Source organism: Drosophila melanogaster, chromosome 2R (genome assembly GCF_000001215.4).
Source record: "Drosophila melanogaster chromosome 2R".
NCBI classification, from domain to species: domain Eukaryota; kingdom Metazoa; phylum Arthropoda; class Insecta; order Diptera; family Drosophilidae; genus Drosophila; species Drosophila melanogaster.
This window is the reverse complement of record NT_033778.4, coordinates 23444976-23467598: the sequence shown is the minus strand read 5'-3', so window position 1 is coordinate 23467598 and position 22623 is coordinate 23444976. Positions and strand designations below refer to the sequence as shown.

At 46.2% G+C, this 22623-nt stretch overlaps 2 protein-coding genes across 2 annotated transcripts in view; one reads left to right on the top strand and one right to left on the bottom strand.

The window, feature by feature from the left end:
- The window catches only part of CG43795 (uncharacterized protein), a 47861-nt gene that overhangs the window by 24399 nt on the left and 839 nt on the right, over positions 1–22623 (bottom strand). Inside the window, exons 2-3 of the mRNA NM_001103965.3 lie at positions 9734–11416; positions 328–635 (exon numbers count right to left, since the gene is read on the bottom strand). Of these exons, the coding sequence (NP_001097435.2) occupies positions 328–635; positions 9734–11109 (1684 nt within the window). The 5' untranslated portion in view covers positions 11110–11416. The remainder of the gene's footprint in view (positions 1–327; positions 636–9733; positions 11417–22623) is intronic.
- Positions 8840–9534, top strand: SkpF (SKP1-related F). The gene has a single exon (NM_137952.3). The coding sequence runs from the start codon at positions 8913–8915 to the stop codon at positions 9426–9428; it is 516 nt and encodes a 171-aa protein (NP_611796.1). The 5' UTR covers positions 8840–8912; the 3' UTR covers positions 9429–9534.

The following is a 22623-nucleotide window of genomic DNA, read 5'->3' as shown; positions in this document are numbered from 1 at the left end:
ATTTCCATTTAAAGTGGAGTTGCCAAGTTAAAGGGACTGCTCACTCCGATTTCTACTATATATTATAGCTTAATTGTTGCGCTGTCAGGCGACATTTTCGGGTACCCTTGGCCGTGAAAAGGTCGGGTAAAATATATGCAATTAGGCAGGACCAACAGGATTCGCAGCCTGATGTCTGGGCGGTGACTAATGAAGTCGCAGATTAAGGCTCCCAAAAATAAACATTCAATGCCGTACGTACGTGTATTTGTATTACGGAGGGGCTGCTATCGGGGTCACCCATAAATCAGGCAAATAAATCAGAGGGGACATGCCCGATATACTTACACTTGAGATACTGCTCGTTGCGGGCTATCACCTTCTCGGCATTCTTGCGCGCCAGGAAGAACCATTCGGAGGTGTTGCCCAGATAGTGATACTCCATGGCCAGATCCTTGGCGAAAACCGCTCCCAGATTCGGAGGCGGCAGTCGGTAGGCGAACGGGCAAAAGAGGCCCGGCTGCGCGGGATGCTCGTTCCAGTCGAAGCAATTTCCGGCCGCGAATATATCATCGTCGAACTCCACCATGGACAGCACGGAGGCGTGCAGCAGGTTGACATCCTCCTGCACCGAGCGGCCGGTGGTCTTGAAGATCCTGCGGAGACAACAAGCGAAGCATACGTCGGATATTAGTTGCAGGCCAGGGAAAAATGGCAATTTATGGCGATGGCCCAGCCAGGAAATTGCATTCAAAATGTATGCGGTGTTAGGAAATTTCAAGTACCGAAACCAAAATACTCTTGCCTCGCAATGCAAGTTAAATGGAAATGGAAATTTAGCTATTTGCCAAGATGGCCTAAACTACTAATTTGAGTTTGCTCTACAAATGCCCTTAAAATGTTCTTTAATATTTTCAAGAGGCCGTTAACCGATTTGCTTCGAAACCGTGTGGGCACGTAGCTCGTCTTAACCCAAAATGAGGAGCAACCCTTTGGGGTGGCAGGGCATGAATAATATAATGTAATAAGTTTTGCAGCAACTTGAGCAGAGCGCCGAAAGTGGCTCAGTGGACCAGTGAGGCAGTGAGCCAGTGAACCAGGGAACCAGTGGACTGGAGGAGGAGCACCCAGAATTGCCTTCCTTTCGCTTTTGTTGGTCTGTCATTTTTATATTTATAACCCGGCTGGGAAGACTGGCGGTTTTAGGGCTGAGTTATGGCCCGCTGGCTGTTTCAAGTGCACACTTGCGAGTATAGGCGCGGCGCATTCAACCCGCCTCAAACTGTGCTCAAGTGCGCTCCTGGCTTTCCATTGTCTGCGGCCCGGCGCAGGATGTCCTCCCGCGCATCCTTGGCCCGCCAGCCCGCCAGCCCGCCAGCCTGCCAGGCCAGCCATCCTGCATCCTCGAAAGTGGGCAAACGAGAAAATTACATTGAAGATACGTTCTGCTTGGTGTGAGATCTCTGCGCCTGCCTGTGTAATATTAATTAAATTGTTGCCTCTGCAGGCGAGGCGCAGAAAAAAATGTGAGCTCCCAAAAGAAATTGTCACAGCGTCGACTTCAATTCCATTTTCCAATACATTAGCCAGGAGCAATAGAAGCTGCTACTGGATCTTGCGAGTCTCGCATGTGACGCACTTGCTAATTGGGCGTGGCTCATTAATTCGCTGGCGGGCCTCATTTGTAAATGTCAAAGGCATTTTGTCAGCCAGATCCGCGCCCAAACACCCATCCAAATCCATGCGAGTGTCCAAGGACGTTTCGGGGCTCAAAAGTCGCCTAATGATGATGGTGCCGGCGACATTGTTCGCTGGTGATAATGCTGACTTAGCTGGGAGCTCGACATGGAGTTGACAGCTTTTTTCCACCCATACTCCCTTCCATTATTTATGGCCAAAACACCCGCATTTTGCGACATGGCCAATGATGAGAGCTAATATCTCACTGGAAAAATTGCATGAGGTAGCAACATGGGTGCTTTTCAAGCGCATAGATTTTACAATATTGCATACCTAAAAAATTCATGATTGATATTACACTTTAAAATTCATGTTTTTCTATCTGTGCACATACATAGTACTTTTCATTGGCGGTGAACACCACTTCAGGTGCGTATCCTTGCATATTTGTTTACCGTGCAATCCTGGGAGTCCTCGTTCCCCAATTAACATTCTCCGCAGACAACTTGAGATGCAGGCGATGCTTAAATAGTTTGGAACGCTTACAGTTGCAGTGTTGCCTGTTTTCCGGCTTTTCCGCCCCTTCCGCCCCCTGAGACTGTGTCCTAAAGTGTGCTAAAAACACTTTTCAGCACTTGAGTGCTGGGAAAGAGGTGAAAGCAAGCGCAAAACAAGCTTCAGGTGCCGGTGGCCAGGACGAGAGGTGGGATCCAGGACAGGGGGTTGCAGGAGTAAGTAACTCGGTAAGTACTCGAAAGTGCTCCTACCTTTTGGCCTTTGTCTGTGTGCGCTTTTGGAGCGGAGACGGGTTAACTGAGTCGCAGGCTTAAAGGCCCGCTTAAAGGATGCGAGCCACGTAGCCACAACCTCCTATGATGCGGTTGCTCGGGATGCCCAACTGCGTGGTAGGTAATTACGCAGCTGCCTGCATTCGAAAGTTGGGCACAGGATCGCTCTGACGTTTAATTAAAAATATGTTGGCCATTACTGGCCAGAAAGAAAGTTATTCTTCGCTCCTTGCAGACGGCAGCACACGTCAAAATTCTCAACTACAGCGATTTTGAGGAGTCCCAGTCCAAGTCTGTTTCGCTTATTTCTTAAGCACATGATGCCAGTCAGCCGAGTCAAACGCGTATTAGAATCTCGAATCGCCTTGGAAATGCTCGAAATGGAGAAGAAAAGCCGCCTGGCGGCACTTAAGCCGCTTTTTTTGTTATTCCCAAGCAGTTGGGCGGAAGGCCGTTGCATGTCGAGGATGGGCTTTTCCGCAGCTTTTCCACGTCACACCGTCGCTGGGGAGGGGGGCTCATATTTGAGTTCTAGTCGATGCCAAGGCTCTATTGATTTCGAAAATAATGCAAAACAGCACGCGAGCCGAACAAATAACTTAATTGCCTAGACTTAAACAAGGAAATTTAATTTCTTTACTGCAGAGTGTGAAGAAAAAATTAATTATGCAGTCAAAATGAAATATAATTTCAAGTTTCGGCACCTGGGGCCACGAACTCTGCGGATAACTCAAAGGACACACGAACGCACCCAGAGTCCTGGAGGACTCTTCAGTCCTCTTGCCGTGTCCTTTTGGCCAAAGCTAAAGCCAAAGCCTCGAGTATCCGTTGCCTTCCGACTCCGACTGCGTGTCGTCATCTTAATTGAAAGCGAACTGCTCCGGTTTAATTATTCAAAGCCAGGACACTTTGGCACATCCTTAGAAAAGCAGCCTGGCCAACTGACTGACTCACTGACTGACTGACTGACTGAATGAATGAGTGACTGAGTGACTGAGCGACTGAATGGCCGTGATGATGTTGCTTCCCTGGGCTCCTCAGACGACGGTCCTTTTTTGTCTGAAGTTCGCTTGGGCCTGCCTCATTTGTTTGCCGGGTGCGCTTTTAATGGCCCATAACGGTCAAGGCTTCTTGCCAATTTTAATTAGGCCATAATTAAATGATCAAACGGTGAGGCAACGGCATAACTGATAAGATATATATTTAGATATGATTCTCTGCTAATTACCTTCTGTGAATTATGTTTTATTTTAATGTCTGTGAGAGCATATAAAGTTATAGGAAAATGTTGCTGTACTTTATGATGGAAATTGGGTCGCCTTTTAGATAAGTTTATGTATGCCAATCTTTTTTGTAGATTAAAACTCAGTCCATGCAAATTAAAGAGTTATGTGGCAAATTTAGCATGGAGTGCTGTCATCCCAGTTGGCATCCAAGACAAAAGATCAAAAGTATTGCCCAAGCGGCAAGCACTGGCAAACTCATGCGACATGACAGTGTGTGTTCAATTAGCAAGCAGGAAAAGGAGTTCAATTAATTAAAAGTTACCCCATGTTGGCCCAGTTTGGAGCACTTTAGATGCCTGGCATCTGCTGGCTTGCGGCTAATTGTGCCTCCAGGCGACATGTTTGCCGTTGACATGTTTATGCCGGCCACAGGACCAAAGAACCGCACGACCAAAGCAGGACCCCCTCTACTCTGGCCCATTGTTGAAAAAAAATGCTTTTTGATTTAGTCCATTAATTGCTTTCAACTTGCTAACTTCTTTGCAACGCACTTTGCCAGCCCGATGATTATTATTGCAGGCGCAGAGTGCGAGGGCGCAAAGTTGCCAAACATTTTGGCCAAAAAGTTTCCCTTTCTGATTTCCTGCCGCCGCGCATAATGAGTCGACGGCTGGCACTCCTTGCTCCTCTAAAGGACCAACTTTGCCCGCCTGTCTGTGGCTCTGGATTGTGGGTTCTGGGTTCTGGGCTTTGAGCTCTGAGTTCCGCGCTCCAAATGTTTTTATTGCGCAAAAATAGACTGTGTAAAAAAGGAGGCTGCAGTGGCTTAAACGTTACGCATTCGCCGCGTGGCCCAGCCACTTGAAAGCGCCGCGGCGAAGGACTTGTTTTCGGGGGATACTCGACAAGTTTGTTAAGCTGTTAAGTTATGGCAACATGTGTTTCACAAAGCGCGCCAAACCGTTGCAGTTGCGTAGTTGGCAGAGCCGCCGAAAGGGGCTAACCGGCTGAAACATTAACAGACGACCTACCACAAGTTGAACTGCTGCCTCGAAGTGCAACTCCCTAACTAAATTAAGCTGAAACTACTGCGCTTAGCGACTAAACTTTTGACACTTTTGATTCAATTTGATTCAATTCAGCTGGAGACATTCCAAAATGTTCTTTGGAAACTAAAATTGAATACGATTCGGTTGGGAAAATATATATAGCTTGTATTGTAGTATTAAGAAATAATATATCAATTATTTGATATAACTATAGAAATTAGAAACTACAAAGCCACAAATACAGAAATCAAATGCTAGAGTGTCGGTTTCCGGGTCAGTTAGCTGAGAGGCTTCACTGTTACCCGACGAAATGCGTCAAAGGGGGGAATCACCGCAGCCTGATTCAGATGCAGAACCAGAACCAGAACCATTTGCATCCAACATCGCCAACAGACGACGAGTCAAGCCCAGATGCGAGTAGTGGGCTGAAATAAACCAGCTGGAAAAAGGGCCGCGAAAAGTGGTGATGTGGTGCAGTGGTGCCGCGGTGGCAAGGTGGCGCTGTGGCATGGTGTACAGGTTGCAAAGAAACTGCCCACCCATTCGCTCCAGGATGGGGCCAACTGCCGCCGCTGGCCTAGATGGGCATGCATGTCCGCGTCAGTGGCAGCTACATTCTCAGTTGCGGGTTTCCAGGCGGCGGGCGGCGGGGGAAGAATGCACATTAGGATTGTTTTGCACAAAATGAAAACAATTTCCATTTGGGGGCTAGACAACTGCATTCTGCAGCGGCCAACAATAAAGCTGGCGGGTGCAAAGGTCGGTGGGTGTGGCAGGTCGCAAGGGGCGGAAGGGGTGAAAGGAGGCAGTGTTATTAGCACCACCCGCTGGGCAAATGCCGAGTCGAGTAAATCAAGCGGCACAAAGTCCCAAAGCCCAGCACAACACTGCGAGAAATCATGTGTGGGTAGTGGCTTGCTGTGACCTCGTTGGCAGCACAGAGAGAAAAGTTTGCTTGCTTAGTAAACAGTATAGAAAATAATATTGATTCAAAATTAATATAAAAGTGTGGATGAAATATAGAAGCTGTTGCTATGCATTTTTTAAATGCAACACTAGTATCCTTAAAGCTCCAAGGACATCCAGCATTTCTCTCCGTGCGCAACCGTTTCCTGAACATTGACTTGCATAGATATTTGTTTGGTTCCGTTTGAAGAGAACTTTTGAAGGATGTTGACAATGACGCGGCTGTGAGGATGGGTTTGGATGGGGCGGTTGAATCCGCTTCGGGGGGTGGGGATGTCCTTGCTGCTGTCGCGTTTTATTGCCGCTGGCAATTGGAAACTGCATCGCTTATGCAGATTTCAATTTCGATTTGTTGTACGAGCTGGAACGCAAACGGCACTCGAATTCCAAAGGCATTGCAAGTTGAAACAAGCGACGGCTTTGGCAATAAATTATTTGCCAAGTTTATCGCCGAACTTCCGCTGGAAAATAACAAAATCATTGCCTGGCAAATAAGAGAGATGTGCACTTGAAGTCGCAAAAGCCAGTTGTAGCAACAAAGGAGTTTTGTTGGCAGAGAACAGGCAACCGGAAACTCAATTTCGAAACATGAAAAAAATGGCGGCAGCAGGTCCTTCGCATGATTCTCACCTTCTCTCTGCGCGACGACAACACATTTAAGTACTTAAAAGTTTTCCGATTCCATCCGCCACATTGCCACACTGCCACACCGCCACACTGCCACACTGCCACACTGCCACACTGCCACAATTTTCCTTTCCCCTCAGCGCTTTTGTGTCGTGTGTGTGTGCGCGACGAGCTAAAGTCGCTTTTCCTTTCTGTTTGCCGTCTGCACTTTGGCGGCGTGAACGGAAACTAACGAAAAGTGGCCAAGGCAAGAAAACAATTGAAGCTCGTAATTTCAACTTGAATTGATATTGTTTTTCCTGACTGCCATTTAGCCCGCCCCCTGGGCTCACCTTCTGCTCCTGCCGCCCGTTGTTTTCCTTAAATGTTATCCTTGTTTTTGTTTGCGCAACAAAGTAAACGGGAAATGCCCAAACCAAAAAGCGAGCGGCAACACGGAACAGGATCCCTTGCTGGCAGGGCGATAACAATGTATCACAAAACAATAACTTCAATTAGTATCTATCTGTGTAGCGCTTTCCCTGTGATTTCCCTTTGCTTTCCTCCTTCGAGTTTCCCTTTTTCCGCTGAAGGAAAAGTTTCCGGCCATCCTTGATTATGTTAACACAAGGAAAACTGATTAATACGGGTCCTGATTAGCCGCCATCCCTCCTGCAATTATGAACCAGTATCTGGGCAATCCATTGGATTTATGGATGTCGAGCTGGATAAATCAAGGAAGTGGAGTTCAGTCCCAGAGGCCACATTCCCCGCTGAACAAATAATGAAAACAAATGCCTGGCATATGACACTAAATGCAATAATGTTGATCCCGTGCCAGATCCGTGGCCGTTTGCAATTTAATTTATTGACAGTGAGTCTTTGACATTTTATTGCTCCCCAGGCCAAGTTACGACATTGTCCGCATTTCCCATTTTTCTCTCCTTTTCCCGCCTTTCCTCGCTATCGACCGACCTTTCCCCTCTGTCACTTAATTTGTCGAGCTGCTAGTCGTTTGGGTTAATTGTTTATTTGTGCGTTTTATTGACAAGCGGCAATCGTTCCTTGGATTCATCAGCTTGTAGTCCTGTCGTCCTTTCTGTGCGGCTTTTAACAAATGAGTTTTTCGTTAACAAATGGCTTTGATTTCCTGGCTCAATCAGCGCACAAAAAGTTGTCATCTAAGCTGGAAAATTATGTCATCGGAATTTGGTGACCATCGACGGTTGGACGATATCCAATGGCCTGTTGCACGAAGCCAGCCACACACCCACGTTGCCCTCGTTTTGGCTCAGAAAAAGTTTGCTTTTTTGCTGATTTCTCTATTGCTATTTGCCACAAAGACACTCAAGAAAAACAGAAGGACATAAATTCCAGGTCTAATGTCTGCACGGAGCACATCCCCATCGGCATTGACACATACGATGCGTGCATGCAGGCAAGGACATTCGTACACTTGGACTTTGGACTTTGGACATTGGAACACACAGGACTTTGGAGTCCGTAACTTTGGTGCTCGGACTTCATACCCAGATATGCGAAATCTGAAGAAACTTTGTGTTTATTGTGCCTGGCTGCTGAACAGAGAGAGAGAGAGCTGCCGAAGAAAAGAAGAGCTCAGAAAACATGGGAGCTGGGCTGGCATGTCCTTGGGATTGTCACTGGGGCGGTTATCCTGATACACGATACACTGCCAAATCGATGATGGAAGCGGAATGGACACGAGTAAACAATGAGCACACACATCAGATTGGTCAGCTTGCTCCGTTTGGCCAGCCTGGACAGCTGGAAATTCCAAGAAAAACCAAATGAATTGCCATCGCTTTGGTTGTCCAGGTAAATCAATGTCCTCCGCCAGCTGGCCTTCCGTTTTGGCCACAAGAATGGTGCAAACTTTTTGCTCGGCACGCCTGCCACGCTAAGTAATTGAACTTTTATCAAAAAATTGCACGCAGCCAGGCGGACGGAAAAATCGAAGGAAAATCGCAGGGAAAGCGATGGTAGTTCTGCCAACTATGGCCAACAAGCGACGAGAGCCACCGCAACAAGAAAAGCACATTATGCTCCTTGTTGACAAAGGACACGGGCCAATCTAGATGAGCAGAAAATGGCGAGTATCTGCTGCAAAGTGAACCCCGAGCAATGAGCGATGGTGAATTGAAAAGGGAAAATGGAGGCCAAATCCCTGGTTTTGTTTTTATTTCCGTATTCGAAATGGGCCCTAAATATTTCATATTTTTCTGTTATAACAAACAGCAATAAATTGTGCTGCAATTGAAATGTCCATTGTGTAGAACATGGTAAATACCATTGTAAGCGGCAATCAACTATTACTTATACAACAATAAATATGTTATGAAACTAAAATTGTGTATTTCTGCCAATATCTAATCGATTTTGCTCGTTATATTGAAATAAAAATGTTGTCTAAATTGTTAATAAATGCTATCTCCATTCCATGGACATTTGTTTGAATTTGATGAATCACCAATTTGTTTCCATTACGAATCTGTTCTGTTTAATTTTTAACTGTCAAGTTGGCACTGACAGATTTTCTTGAAAAGTTGAACTGTACCAGATAACCTTAAAGGAAAACCCTTTGTGGGCGAAAACGGACCATGCCAGTCATCAAATTGCAGTCCTCCGATGGCGAAATTTTCGAGACCGACATCGAGACTGCCAAGTGCTCGAGCACCATTAAGACCCTATTGGAGGATTGTCCAGTGGAAGCGGAGAACGACACTCTTATCCCGCTGCCCAATGTGAACTCGACGATCCTGAAGAAGGTCCTCATTTGGGCCAAGCATCATCGCGAGGACATTGCAGAGGAGAACGAAGAGGAAGCGGCCAAGTCCGTCGCTGTGCAGATCACCCCCTGGGACGCCGAGTTCCTGTCCATGGATCAGGGCACGCTCTTCGAACTCATCTTGGCGGCCAACTACCTGGACATTCCCAATCTGCTGAACGCCGCCTGCATGACGGTGGCCAACATGATTAAAGGCCGCACGACGGAGGAGATTCGCCAGACCTTTCACATAACCAACGATTTCTCGCCCTCCGAGGAGGATTTGATGACGATGGAGTCGGAAGTCCCGCAGGAGGACGAGGCGATAGAGTACGGCGAAATTATATAAATTCGAAGTGAACATTTTCGAAGGATTGATGCCTGTTCCGGATTAGAATGTAACTCGACATCCTTACCTATGCTCACAAAATATCACATAAATATCCTTCATATGTATCTTGACCCTCGAATGACCTTCAGGGAAAGCACACTACTTTCTTGACCGCAATTGTTCAGTACGGATTCCATTTCCATTTCCATTTTCACTTGCATTCGCCAACCGTCTGGCCGAAAACTTTCGATTGGAAAAGTTTGGCATGTGAATATGATGTGGGCTGAGTAACTCGGAAAACTTTGTCCGTGACATCCACTCACCTGGTCAGCATATTGGCGCGATTGACGGCCACCTCGGCCTCCACCCGGAACCTGTCCTGAGCATACCGGTCGACCACGCCCTCGCCCAGATTGAGCGAAGTACCAGCCACGCAGTTGGAGCCCATCAGATGCTGCTGCTCGATATACTGCAGGAACTTGGACACCAGATCGATCTTGCTGTCCCGCGCGTTAATCACGTCGGCGGTAAACTGGTTGGACTCCATGTTGTCGCCGGAATCCTCCTCCACATCGCCAATGACCAGCTGCTTGGTCTTGTCATCGACTTGCGCATCCGGCGGATAGCCGTCGTCCATGGTGACCTCGGAGGTGTCCAGTCCCGCCTCGGAATCGGAGTCGCCATCGCTGTCGAAGCTGATCTGCTTGACCTCCATGCTGGCCGCCTGGGATCTGGCCTCCGCCTCCGGTTCCCGCTGAGCCCCATCGTCCATCCATTCGGTGGTGGCGAGGCTTTCGTTGAGCGGCAGCAGCTTGCCAAATGGTTGACCCTCCTCCTCCTCCTCGTCCTCCTGCGCGTTGTCCAGGGCATTAGAGTCGTAATCCGATTCCGGGGGGGAGTCCCGCGATATGGTGCCCATTCGCTGCCAAGTGCCATTCACCGGCAGCAGGCGGGTACTGGCGATTTTGGGCTTGATGGTGGTGGACATTGGAGCCTCCTCCTCCTCCTCATCGAGCTCCTCGTCGTCGTCGATAGTATCATCATCGTCCTCCTGGTAATTGGCCTCATCACGCACAAATTGGCGTGCCTGTTTGACACCAATATCCGGATCACCTGTTGGGGCCGCCGTCACGAATGAGCTCTCCAGCTCAATCTCATCCGCTAGCTGCATGACCTCGCTGAGAGCCGTATCCTCGGCGTCCTCGCTGGCAGGACGACCCTGCAGGTGCTCGGCCTCGGCCAAACTGCGGTGATTCTTCGGCGTATGGCGGAGGCCCAGACTTTTGTCCACACTTTTGCGTATGCTCTCGTTGATTTTCTTCTTGTGCAATTTGCGGATTTTGTGCGTGACGGGAGCCGGCGAGGTCCCACCCACACCCGGCAGCTGTGTGGGCGGGATCAGGGTGAGGCGTGTGGTCCCACCGCCACTCCCAATGCCGCTACTGCTGCTACTGTTTGTGCTGCCATGAAGGAAATGCGACCGAGAGCGCCCGTGGCGAATGTTGAAGCTGTCGCCTGTCATCAGGGCATCCGCTTCCGCCTTGATGCGGTTCCGTGGCGCTGGGGATCCAGGTCCCGCTGCTCCTTCTGCTCCGACTGCCTCTGGCTCTGAATCCAACTGCGCGTGACCTTGCATCGCCCACAAGCCCATCGCAAACAGCAGCTGCACAGCCTGCGGCATCCGCACCCACATCCGCATCCTGGGGCTCGGGGCTCTAGTTTTTTTTTTTTTTTTTCGGGACGCTTTGAGTGCACCCCTATATCGCTTAGTTGCTCGCCTTGATTGGCTGATCAGCACTTTGTGTGTTGCGGTTATCGATTCGCAGGGACTGCTGCTGCCGTTGCTCAGCTACCTTTTGCCATTTTCAGTTGTCAAAGGCCAGGACGAGTACATAACGCATCCGCACCGTGCCCCGCCGCTGATTTGGGCGGATGGTCAGGGCGCCACCGCCCATTTCACCGCTCCACCCACGCGCTCTCCTTGTGTCCGCCTTTTCGGGGAAACGCTGAAACGGAAGGAGAAAATCCAATGATTAGCCCCGGACAGTCAGGAATACGATGAATGGTGATGAACTCGATGGGATGAGTTCGGAAATTACGGCAACGAAAAAAGTGGGAGACAAAATATACAGGAAAAAAATCAATAGTAAAATCAAAGCTCTCGTCCATGCTGTTACCTAAGTGTACAAATCTAATGTTTTAAACAGGATTTGCCCACATAATTTAGATTAATAAAGTATTTAAATATATCAATTTGATTTTGAGGCGTCTTTAAATGGTTTAAAACTACAGAGTACCCAGTCAATAGTTTGTGCATGTTTTTTCTTCCGTGTGAGCCGCGGATTCTTATTAAAAATCTGAGATATCCTCCTGGGGAAAAGAATTTTGCCATGGTCTTTTATTTATTTTTCCCTTCCACCTTTCACATTTCTCTATGCCCCTTGCCGCTTTCACGTTTTCCGAGAGTAAGAAAAATGTTTTCTTTGAATAATGTTATTTCTGTGTTGCGTACTTTCCCTTCAACAGAACTGAAGGTCGCGCACATTATTCCTGAATTCAGCGAGGAGCGAGTTAGCGTAATCCGGCTGCCGGACCGTTTTCTTGGCCACAAAGGCATCGGGGGCAACAAAGAGTCATGCTCTCAAATTCGCTTTAAGTCGGCAATTAAAAATTTCCGCATCTAGGCGGCGGTAAAACAACACAACTACATATGTATATGATTGTTTTCCCGAGAACGCGTAAATTGCGCATACGCCGCGTGGCCGCTGCATTGTGGCAGCCGAGTGCCTCTAGCACGCAAATTAAACGCGATTCGCAAGAAGTGCGCTTGATTGTCAACTGGGGAAAATTGCGCGGCAAAAAGGCAGCGGAGTGAACATAAATAAAAGTGAACGGCCACAGCCCGCATAAATATTATGGCGCTAACAAATTATACGCCATTTAAATGTAATACTAATTCTGAAAAGAAAATCCACTCGGCTGGTCCAGATTTCCGTGCGCTCAAAAGGCGGTGAGGAGAAAGCATTACGATTTTATACTCCGCACAAAGGCACATTTCCCGTACAAGTACACAATATATTCCAGACACCAGACACAGGAAGCAGCAGCAGTTCTAATTTCGAATTTTATGAGCCATAAAAATTTCTCCAAGGCGAGACCAAACGTCAACAGAGACACACAACAACAAACACAATGGACTAGAAGTTGGCAGCAGCGCTGGTTGGAGATGTGGGGAGGCATCCAGTATCCTCTATTCTGTATTCAGTATCAATGAGGATGAGGACATAATGGCACAGCAGCAAGAAGAGTAATTGCCACTCCAACCACATGGAGGTGTGACTTCCACTTTTGAGCCCGGGATCATGCGCCACTATGCACGATTAGTACGGATTTGGCTGCAGTTTATGGAAGGCTTTTAAGCTTTAGTTTGTACTGGTCTCTATATAATTGCTTAAGCTCTGATTTGGATGAATGTTTGCCTGAGATTCGGCACACTTAGGAGATGGCACTGTAAGATGGCACTGAAATATAAGCTCTACATATTCCTTGCATTGCAGTAAACTAGTTTTATGACCAAACATCTTATTTTCATCTTTATCCTCGCATAAACATGGTTTGTGCTTTGTGCGTGTTACATCGCCACGAAAATAGCAATAGAAAAGTCCATGAATTTTGCATTTGCAAGTGTCGCGGTTTTGGTAGTGCAGGGACCATTCCAATCGAACAATAAATAAACAATTGACGCTCTCCACGCTCCTTGGGGTGTGAGGGTGCTGGCATCAATTATTCATAAAGGACACAGCAAGTCAAACGAATCCCCAACCAGAAAAGGACATCTAAATCGGTCTCTTTCGCCGGGGGCTTTGCTGTCCGACAACTGGAAATGGAGTCGCCGAGGGAATAGGGACACAGTTTGATTCCGGGTCCGGGCTTTGGTTGGACAGGGCTAATGCATTACGACAAAGGGGCGGAAAAAGGACAGCGGACTGCAGGGGGTTAATGGCGACACTCTCATGCACTTAACCCATGACATCCAGCCACCCAGACACCCAGCCACCGAACCACCACAACCCCCCACCCAGCTCCCAACTCAGCATGCGGGCACCCGTTGTGAACCCGTTGACAGCTGAACTCTCTCTTTTCCAGGATCCAGCCCTCGTCACCGGCGAGTGGCTAGTGATGCAGGTAACCCGACCTCCGACCTCCATACGTGGACCAGACCGTTTCAAAACTAACAATCCAATTTCTAGCAAAGAGCAGTTGCATCTGGGGGCACGAGGGCGCTTAGTCTGATTAATGCCCACGGCCAGTCCTTTGCCCAGTCGACTCTAAAGAAATTGGATTGTCCGGGCGAAAAGGCAGACCCACTCTACATGGAGAACAAATGTCATTCTAGTGTGAAATTGACCTAGGAATTTTTGATTTATTGTTGAAATAAAACTAAAGTACCTTTGCAAAATCTTTTTTAAAGTTATTGTAAAGCAATTGTAAAATATAAAGGCATCTAGTAGTAGTATAGCTTAGTATCTCACTGTCTTTTTTAGCAAAACTTAAATTAAAAGAACTGCAGTTTTGTTTACAACTTTATTGTTCCTTTGGTTTCTTTCTGTGTGGCCCCCGAAACTAAACCTTTCGAAATGTCCTTGTTGTTGCTCAGGTTTTCCATAACCATTCACTCAGGACCTAAACACATCCTACTCTCGGTTTTCGCCCCCGCCCCTTTTCACTCCAGCAAATTTATGCAAACACATTAACAAACTCAACGCATTCGCTTTGCATGGGCAAAGCAACAAGGAAGTGTGTGTGCGAGTGTCCTTGTTGCTGCCGGTGACAAAGTTGGAGCGTTAAATGAAATTCGGGTAATTTTTCTGTCGTTGGCAAAGAAAGAATGAAATGTCTTTTACCAAAATAGCAAAAGAAGCGGAAACGGAAGCAAAACCCGTCAAAAGAAGATTCGAGCAGCGCAGAGATTCGGTTTACCGAAGTGCCAATACCCTTTTGGGTACTTTTTGAACATAAAGTGACATTCCAATCTTCACTTTTGGGTATGTAGAGTTTAAACATCGAAGGATATCTTAACTCTAAATAGAATCAAGAAAAATTGATTTCTTTAAGTGATTACTTTTGTACTTTTGTGAACCCAAAAGTGTCCTGCTGCTGCTGATAGTTTTCGCATCCTTCGGAAAGGGTATTCCGGACCGGTCGTAATGGAAATGGCGCCCTCTGCTCCGTTTCAGCCCCGTCGTCAACTCATCAGCAGGACCACCTTTGTTAGGTAATTCACATTATGTGTCGGCAATGGCGTCAAAATAAAAAAAAGGAAAAACAAACGCAAACACAGCGACACAAACATGGAGCAGCGTGCCAGGAATACGAAAAAATGACATTTGACTTTTAAATTGGATAATTTTTTCTGGCTGCCTGGCGGGTTGCCAATCAACGGGGAAGCAGCGTGGAGGCGAATCTGCCGGCATCGCATCCAAATGATATGGCATGCAATCTAATTGATTTTGATTAGCAGCTGATAAATGCATACGAGACAAAGAGACGGATTATAAGTTCAATTCCTTGCGAAAACAGCGTGCAGTTGCTGCAACATGGAGGAGCATCCGATATGTTATTCCAATTTGCATACAAATGATGCAGTAAACTCACTTCCACGCGATGCCCACAGTTGTCTTCTGATGGGAGCAAGTAGTACTACAAATACGAGTACAAGTAGCTACAAAAATCACATAAAATGCTGGCAAATTGCTCAGATTATGAGCCACTTGGGCCTTGGCTTGCTCGGCTTTTCCTGCAAGCTGGAAAAATCGGGAGGAAATGCCGTGTGCGCTGCGTTTTTATGAGCTGAGCAAACATGCTTTGAGTATTTATGAAAATAAAAATTGCAAAAGGCAGAGTCGCAAGCAAGTCTTGTTTTTTTCCTCTTCTTATTTTCTTTTTTTTTTTTTTGGCGTTGTGAAAAGCTTCCTTCATTAGCTTCTATTTGTGGACACAACCGGAGGTTTGTTCCAGCTAAGTCCGGAAGTATTTATTTATTTATTTGCTGTTGTTTTGTGTACTTTTCGACTGCGAATATTCAGTGCAAGCACCTACATGTGTTTTTGAATTAGGCGAATTCGGGTTCGGGATTCGCTAGTCCTGCTGTAAGAAGATCCCCAAAATAACAACTGCTCCACAAACGGTTGCAGGGGGATGGTGGTGCTAAAGTTTCCTGTTTGATAAGCTTGAATACTGGCAAAAAGTTGCCAAGAGTTTTTAATTTGTTTGCTAACCCATTTTAGAATTTTGTTGCTTAAATACTTTTGCTTTCAGAGAGTCGGTTTCAGCCATAAGCAGTGGCGAAATGCGGTGCAAATGTGTACTTGAAACCTCCTGCAAGTGCAAACAATCATATCTCAATATTTACTCTGCATCAAAGCCCGGTAAATAATACAATAGTTTACCGAGCCCCTGGGATTAATTTCCCTTTAATCAGATTCGAAACAGACTGCCAAGCCAGTGGAACAGCAATTCGCATGCCAGTAATATTTCGAGCATAATTGTTTTTCTCTGCCGAGAAACACTCCTGAGTGGAGCACCATTCCCCCGTGTGTGTGTGTGTGTGTGTGCTCCTCCTTGTTTATCCAGGCCCAGCTCACATAATGGAATCCCCGGAAAATGAATTCGGATTTGCACGCAGCTTAAAGATACGGCGATAAGGATGCCAGCCCACGTACGTGATGGCTGCGAAGCGAGTGCCAAATGGCAGAATATGTCGCCAGACATTAAATCACCTGCACAGGTAAAATATACGCGATGCTTAGGCAAAATCAATTCTATTTATACAATATACGTGCGGGCATAAATTGCCCGGTAACAGACTTCCAGGGAACTCAGACGTGAGCCAGATGCTGTGGGCTATAGAATGTACTCGTAGCAATCGCACTGGTAAACGTTACCCCAAACAAAATGGAGCTGTAGTCCTAATCCCGGCTTACAGGGAAAGAGAATACACCTGCGAGAGAAAGGAGAAAGTGTTTATTTCCAGGGAAATTTATAACCAGAATTATGTGCTCAGGCAATGCAAACAAAACTTTGCACACTCCCATACTCGGCATTTGAATTGGCAAAACATTAGCTTTAGAGTTTCCAGTCGGAGATTTCTATGTCCTTTTCCATGGCATTCGAAATAAAAGAAAACCCCATCTTGGACCGACGACTTATCTGGTGATTATGCTAATTATGTGTTTTGATTTTTGACTATGAACACAAACCCTTCAAGGGGCTTACGTTAATTGGGTTTTCGGAAATTACTTTCATTTCTATACAGAATTTAAAATATTCAAAATTATGCAGCGAGTTGGTCAGAAGTTAATCTCTGTAAACAGTAGCGGCCAATTTTGTTGATAGATGCCAAAAGTTGGTCCACTAATTCATTGCTCGATATTGGAAAACAAACGCAGTTGACCTTGCCACAGTGGCAGGTCAATAAATCCAGTGGCCAGACTTCGTCTAGCCAGCAATGGAAAGCGATGCAAAGGAAATGGCAAATTACGCATACGCCATGTGAAACGCGGCTTTAAGTTGTTGCCATTGTTAATGGACTGCCTTGAAAGTTTGGCCTTTAAGCGGCTTCCTAATGGACGAAGTGTGTAGCCATAAATTGTCGCAAGGACTTCGGCTCGACTAAAAAAAAAAAAAATAAAGAGCGCATAAAGTATAAATGTATAAAATAAATAAAAAAAAAAAAAAATAAGTAGCGAAAGGCAAGTAGGGGCCCGCAGTCAAGGCACAAAGCTCAGTCAAATGGAATTTGGCCTAATTTATGGGCCTCGACAGCATGAGAGCCAATATAAAACATGACGTTGCCCTTTTATTGACCAAACAGACCACCACCAGTCGGAAAGGCAAATCATCAGCAGGCCTCGTCAAGCGGAGATTCCCCAAATCCCATTTGCCCCAGCTCCCCGAGCGAATCTCTATCGACTAGGGCCGAATGGAATCGCTTGCGTTGCCAAAATCTAAATCGTACTAAAACTATTAACTAAATTATCGACCGGAGCGAGCTATACCCATCGTAAAGATACCCAGATGACGCCAGCCCGGCGAAAAGTTTAAAGCCAGTCTGCGGAAATAACAAATGTTAAATGCTCATCAATAACACTTCCTCTCACTCAGAAACTGGCGGAGTGCCCACATCCTCCTGCTCCTCCTCCTCCTCCTCTTTGTGTTTACTGTGCTTTGTTGTGCTGTGTAATGTGATTTATGACATCGTTCTTTTTGTGGCCGATCACTGAGAGTTGCTCCTCGATGTTCGCTCATGTATAAATAATCAAATCCAATTTCGTTAATGGTCTGCGTCGTCGGTCGGATTGCCAGCTATCCGTTTAGCCGATTTGGTCCGCCGAAAATGCATAAACTTAAAGCCGAGTCGTCGGCAAACCTGTTTTAATTTCCTGCCCGTGTCAATCAATTTCCAAGGACATTCGCCGTGCAGCGCCTGTCTGGTTGAAAGAACAAAAAGAGCGAACGAGCGAAAGTTGTGGGCGGACTGACGCACACGTGCCGTGGTAACAAGCAGGTGGATGCCACACCCGACACACGATTCCCTGAATGGCCGTGTATCTCCATCTGTTACATAACTTTCGGTTTATGCACTTCTATCTCGATCGAAGGCGGGCAACCATACACCGCCCAGCCCATCCCTCCCTCCCGCCAAGGGTCATTTTCATTTGGTTTCGCCTTTATCGCAGCTCGTAAATTAATAAAAGCGACGAACAAGTGAGCCAGCAATCAACGCATCAACTTGGCCCAGAACACACCGTTCTGGGCTGACGACAATGGCGTCATTAAATAATACAGGCAGCACGGCAAAGGATACTCGTATCCTTACAATGCCAATGTAAGTGTGTGTGTACTTGAGCACAAGCGCACATATATGGCGACGTAAGAAAAGGAGGTGTTTTAGGTGACTCGACTTGAAGGTATCTCTTGAAGTTCGGGAATGGCATATTGCGGCATTTTGATTTTACAAGAACTTTAAGTTGTGTCTGCTTGGCATGGCGAGTATGCCGATCATTTGACAATTATACGCATATGTAAAAATGTTGAAGTTCTGGCTAAATTCCAACATTGTTGATTTTGTGTGCAATTTGGTCGCACAATTGCTTTTCTTTTATTATACAGAATTCTTTGTTATTATGCTCCGATGTGTGCATGTTCTACGCTTCTTTCATTATCAGAAATATCATTTTTCCATCTTTGGCATATCTGTTTTCATATGCTTCTCTCATGCCCAATAGTTTCACATCATTGCTCGCATAACATCCCCCTGGCATACGCATACGCATACGCACACTCGTACCATTCTGTCGTGTGTGCTGAAATAACCGAGAGCAAAGGGGGCGTGGCTGGGCGAAAGTTGATGGCATGGTGGCATTGGGGGGGCAGCAGCCACGCCCACACGCACGACTTGTCAGTCAAGTGACGGTGAAATGCTTGTCTTTACTCCGCGCCACCAGCCACCGTGGCATTGTCCTTTGGGCCAGGACGACGGCAAACGGGCGGGTGGGAAAGTCATGAGGTGGGCTGTGCGGGTCACACACAGATGACAATTTAAGAGGACCATTTTCGCGAGCGTGTCCTTGCCCCAAAGTCTGCATTCAGCATTCAGCCGCCAACCTTGACACTTGACTGTTGCTCAAGTCGGCGCTTAAATTGGAGCGGTAAGCTGGGGGAATGGAAGTTGCACGTCTGACAAATGATACGATGGCCGTGGTGGCAGAAGTTTCGCAATGCCAAACTCCATCTCCCCAGCTGATTGCAGACGCATCCTTGCCTTTGTCTCTTCGCTGGCAGCTTAAAAGTTCCGCTGACAACTGTCGCCATAATTCACTTTTACAGGACAACCGGGCAGGCAGGCCTTACCGCTGAACTAGATCGAGAAATAAAGGGAAAACTAGAGGGAAACTAAAGGGAAAACTTGGAAACGACACTTGGCCAAACAAGTTCGAGGAAAAGCGTCCAGGGAGGCGGGCCATAAAAGCTGCCGCCTCGTCCGCCTCTTGGCCATTTGTTATTTAGAGAACCGCCGCAATTGTTGCCATTTGCAAGCGCTTCAATCACAGACAGGCAAAGAAACCTCGGCTCAAAGCACCTGCTGCCTTGGGCTAGAACAAAAAAAAAAAAATAATGGAAAAGCAAAGTGCCGAGGGAAAGGCACAAATCATCTGCAGGGACGACGGGGAAAAGTCGCCGCCGAATGGATTGGCAGCGAGAGCAAGTCGCCTAGATTGTAACTCAACTTTGCCATTCGATGGCAATTATTCTGTCAATCGTTTCTTACACTGACCGCCGCCAAAGGAGTATTCCTAGTGGGCCTAGCAGTCAAATATCCTTTGCTCCTAGGATCGAGATGACAGTGAAGGACGTCCGTAAGCTGAGAGTCAAAGAATCCCTACTTCGAATATCACTAAATCTAAGTGACATTTAAATCGTGAAATTGTAATAGTATATAATAATTTTTCAAGCTATGTATTAAATACCAATTTATCGTTAGAAGTCCCTTCGATATTTCTCTGCCATCACCAAACGAGAATTTGACCGAGGGCACTCAATCAAAGCTGGAGAGTAAATAACCTCTTACCTTGCTGACCTCTAATTGATGCTCAAAGGAGTGCAATCAGGCAGATCGAGCAAATCTATACCCATTAATGTGAGTGGGCGTGCGAGGGCGTGACTTTAGCAGGCCGTCAATCTCGGCAAAGCCTGCATTTAAAATAGCCTAAATAATTGATTTGCTTTGCACCGCACCGCAAACGGGGCGAGCTTAATTAATGTTTAGCACGCCACAATCATAACTAATTTAACGTGATTTTGCGTTCGGGTTGGTGGACAAAAAAGCATCTAAATAGTTAAACAATCGGGCGTGTCAACTAGGCCCACTAAAGGATCAACTTTCCCCATTCGCCCATTTTAGTAGCCTTTTTAATTGGTGTGCCTGCTTTTGGCTCATTCAATTATATTGATTGCCGTGGGGTGGGGGAGTTTTGCGAAATGAGCTGTGAACACAGTTGTCCTTAGTTAATTGGTTGCATGTCAACTGGCCAACTCAAATACTCAGGTATTTGACTGAAAGTTTGTGCGAAAAAACTACAGCGACCAAAAGTATGCAGCCAAGTTGCAGATACGCGAACTGATTTCTTCTTCCTTTTTTTTTAGCAAATGGCATCCTTCGAGCATCCTTATGCTCCGTACATAATTAATAACTTTCCACGGTAAATCCGATTTAAGCCGATTTGCTAGGCTTTCAGCAGACATAAGTTTGATGCTCACACATTCTGAAGTTCAGTCCCTAAAGTTTGTCAAAATAAGGGCTTATGCGCCCAGAATACTTTAGCCATCCCCATTCTTATCCTATATTTTTGTTTTTGATAATTATACTCGGTACTCGGCAGATTAAAAGGGTATATTCGACTAGTTGGAATGTATGTCACAGGTAGAATACCTCTAGGAGAGTTGATGTGACCATGTCTATCCGTTTGTCCATATGAACATCGAGTAGCAGAGTACAGGGTATCAAATAGTCGAGACTCTCGAATGCGACATCATCTCTTGATTTTAATTACATTTACGAGGCTTGTGTAAATGGTCAAATGAATTAAGGTCTTAGTCAAAATAATAATTAAATGGAACACACATCCACAGACTGCACAAATACACTGCGGAAACGGCTACGCTGCCAAATTGGAAAGCCCACTTTAAAAATGTAGTCTTGATTTAATTACACTTTGGCCGCATGTAGCTGTTTTCAATGTACACAAGTGAATAAATGCAAACATGCCACCTACGTAATTAAATTTCCGAAAGGAGGATTAAGTAGATGTCTCTCGCACATTATGCAAACCCACTCACCGATTGACCAATGCGGATAAATTGGGAAACCACAGGAGGCCCTTAGGTAGTGAAAATCAGATCTGTTTAAGCGAATCTCAATGAAATTCGAGCCCAAACACGTGTAGCAGCTTTCAAGCCGTACTTGCAGCTTTCTACGGCTTTACTTCATAGCCACTTTGCTGTTTGCCCCAAATCCGTTCTGGCGAAGTCCGCGCCTGGGATATCTGTTGAATTTTTAGAAAAGCCTTTAAAAAAAAGGACTTCGCAAAGTAAACGCCGAATAAGTGGAAGGCAAAACAGCTGCCAACGAAGAACGTTGGGCGTTAGTATTTGCCGCTTTTTCATTCATTCGCAGCTTTTTCTGTATTGTGCTGCCTTTTGTTGACAAGGCAACACTCGGAGAAAGTGGAATATAAATTATATACTTCACTTATTCATCTAACGCAACAAAGGTATCACTTTGAATCAGAATAAAAAGGAAAATGATAATATTTTAGATACATAATCAGGCCCTGTACAACATTATACCATTGCCATTTTGAGGACGCAATAAAACCATTATGTGAACTTGGAAGACAATAGTTTTCCCTTTAGCAAGTAGCATGTACGAAAAACTTAAATTTCCATTATTTGCCCATTCCTAATGCACTCGAAAAGTTGTCCACCCCGTGTTCAGAACTCTTTGCCTGCACATTTCTCCGACTGTATGCAAATAAGTAACTGAAACTGACAGTGACACCACAGCGTCCTCCCATCCTGCCATCCTTCGCAGCATGGGTCAATGGCGAACTGCAGGCATCAGCAGGAGGCTGGGCAAATTTGCATTCATAAAGCAGAAGCGCCCAGTTGGCCCATTTGTATGCAAAGTAAAGTATTACTGGGCGGATGAGTTGGGGTAAGTGAAAGTAAACACTGGCTAAGAGCGTGCAGGTAAATGCCCAAATTAAAACAATGACTCGGAACAGAAGCTCGGGATTTGGAAGATGGCAATTAACGTGAATGAAGCGCATAATAAGTCGCTTGGATCGCTTGGATTCTGGCACTCGCACTTTGCCAAGGAAATGTGCTGACATCAAAGAAGTATAATTTCTTCATTTGGCTAAATGGCGCCCAGTTAATTGGAACGCCGAATTTTCGAACCAAACAAAGGAGTTTAATTAATTGGCCGAAAATAAAGGTCGGCCGAACATAAAGTTCCGAGTAAAAGTCGGAGCGGCAAGACAGTTTTACACCTGGACGGGCATACGCACACACGGCGTATGAGTGATTTCGATGTGCCTTTCACCCGAATTTCTCCACATGGACATGAAACATCCTGGCCTCAGCCTAATTA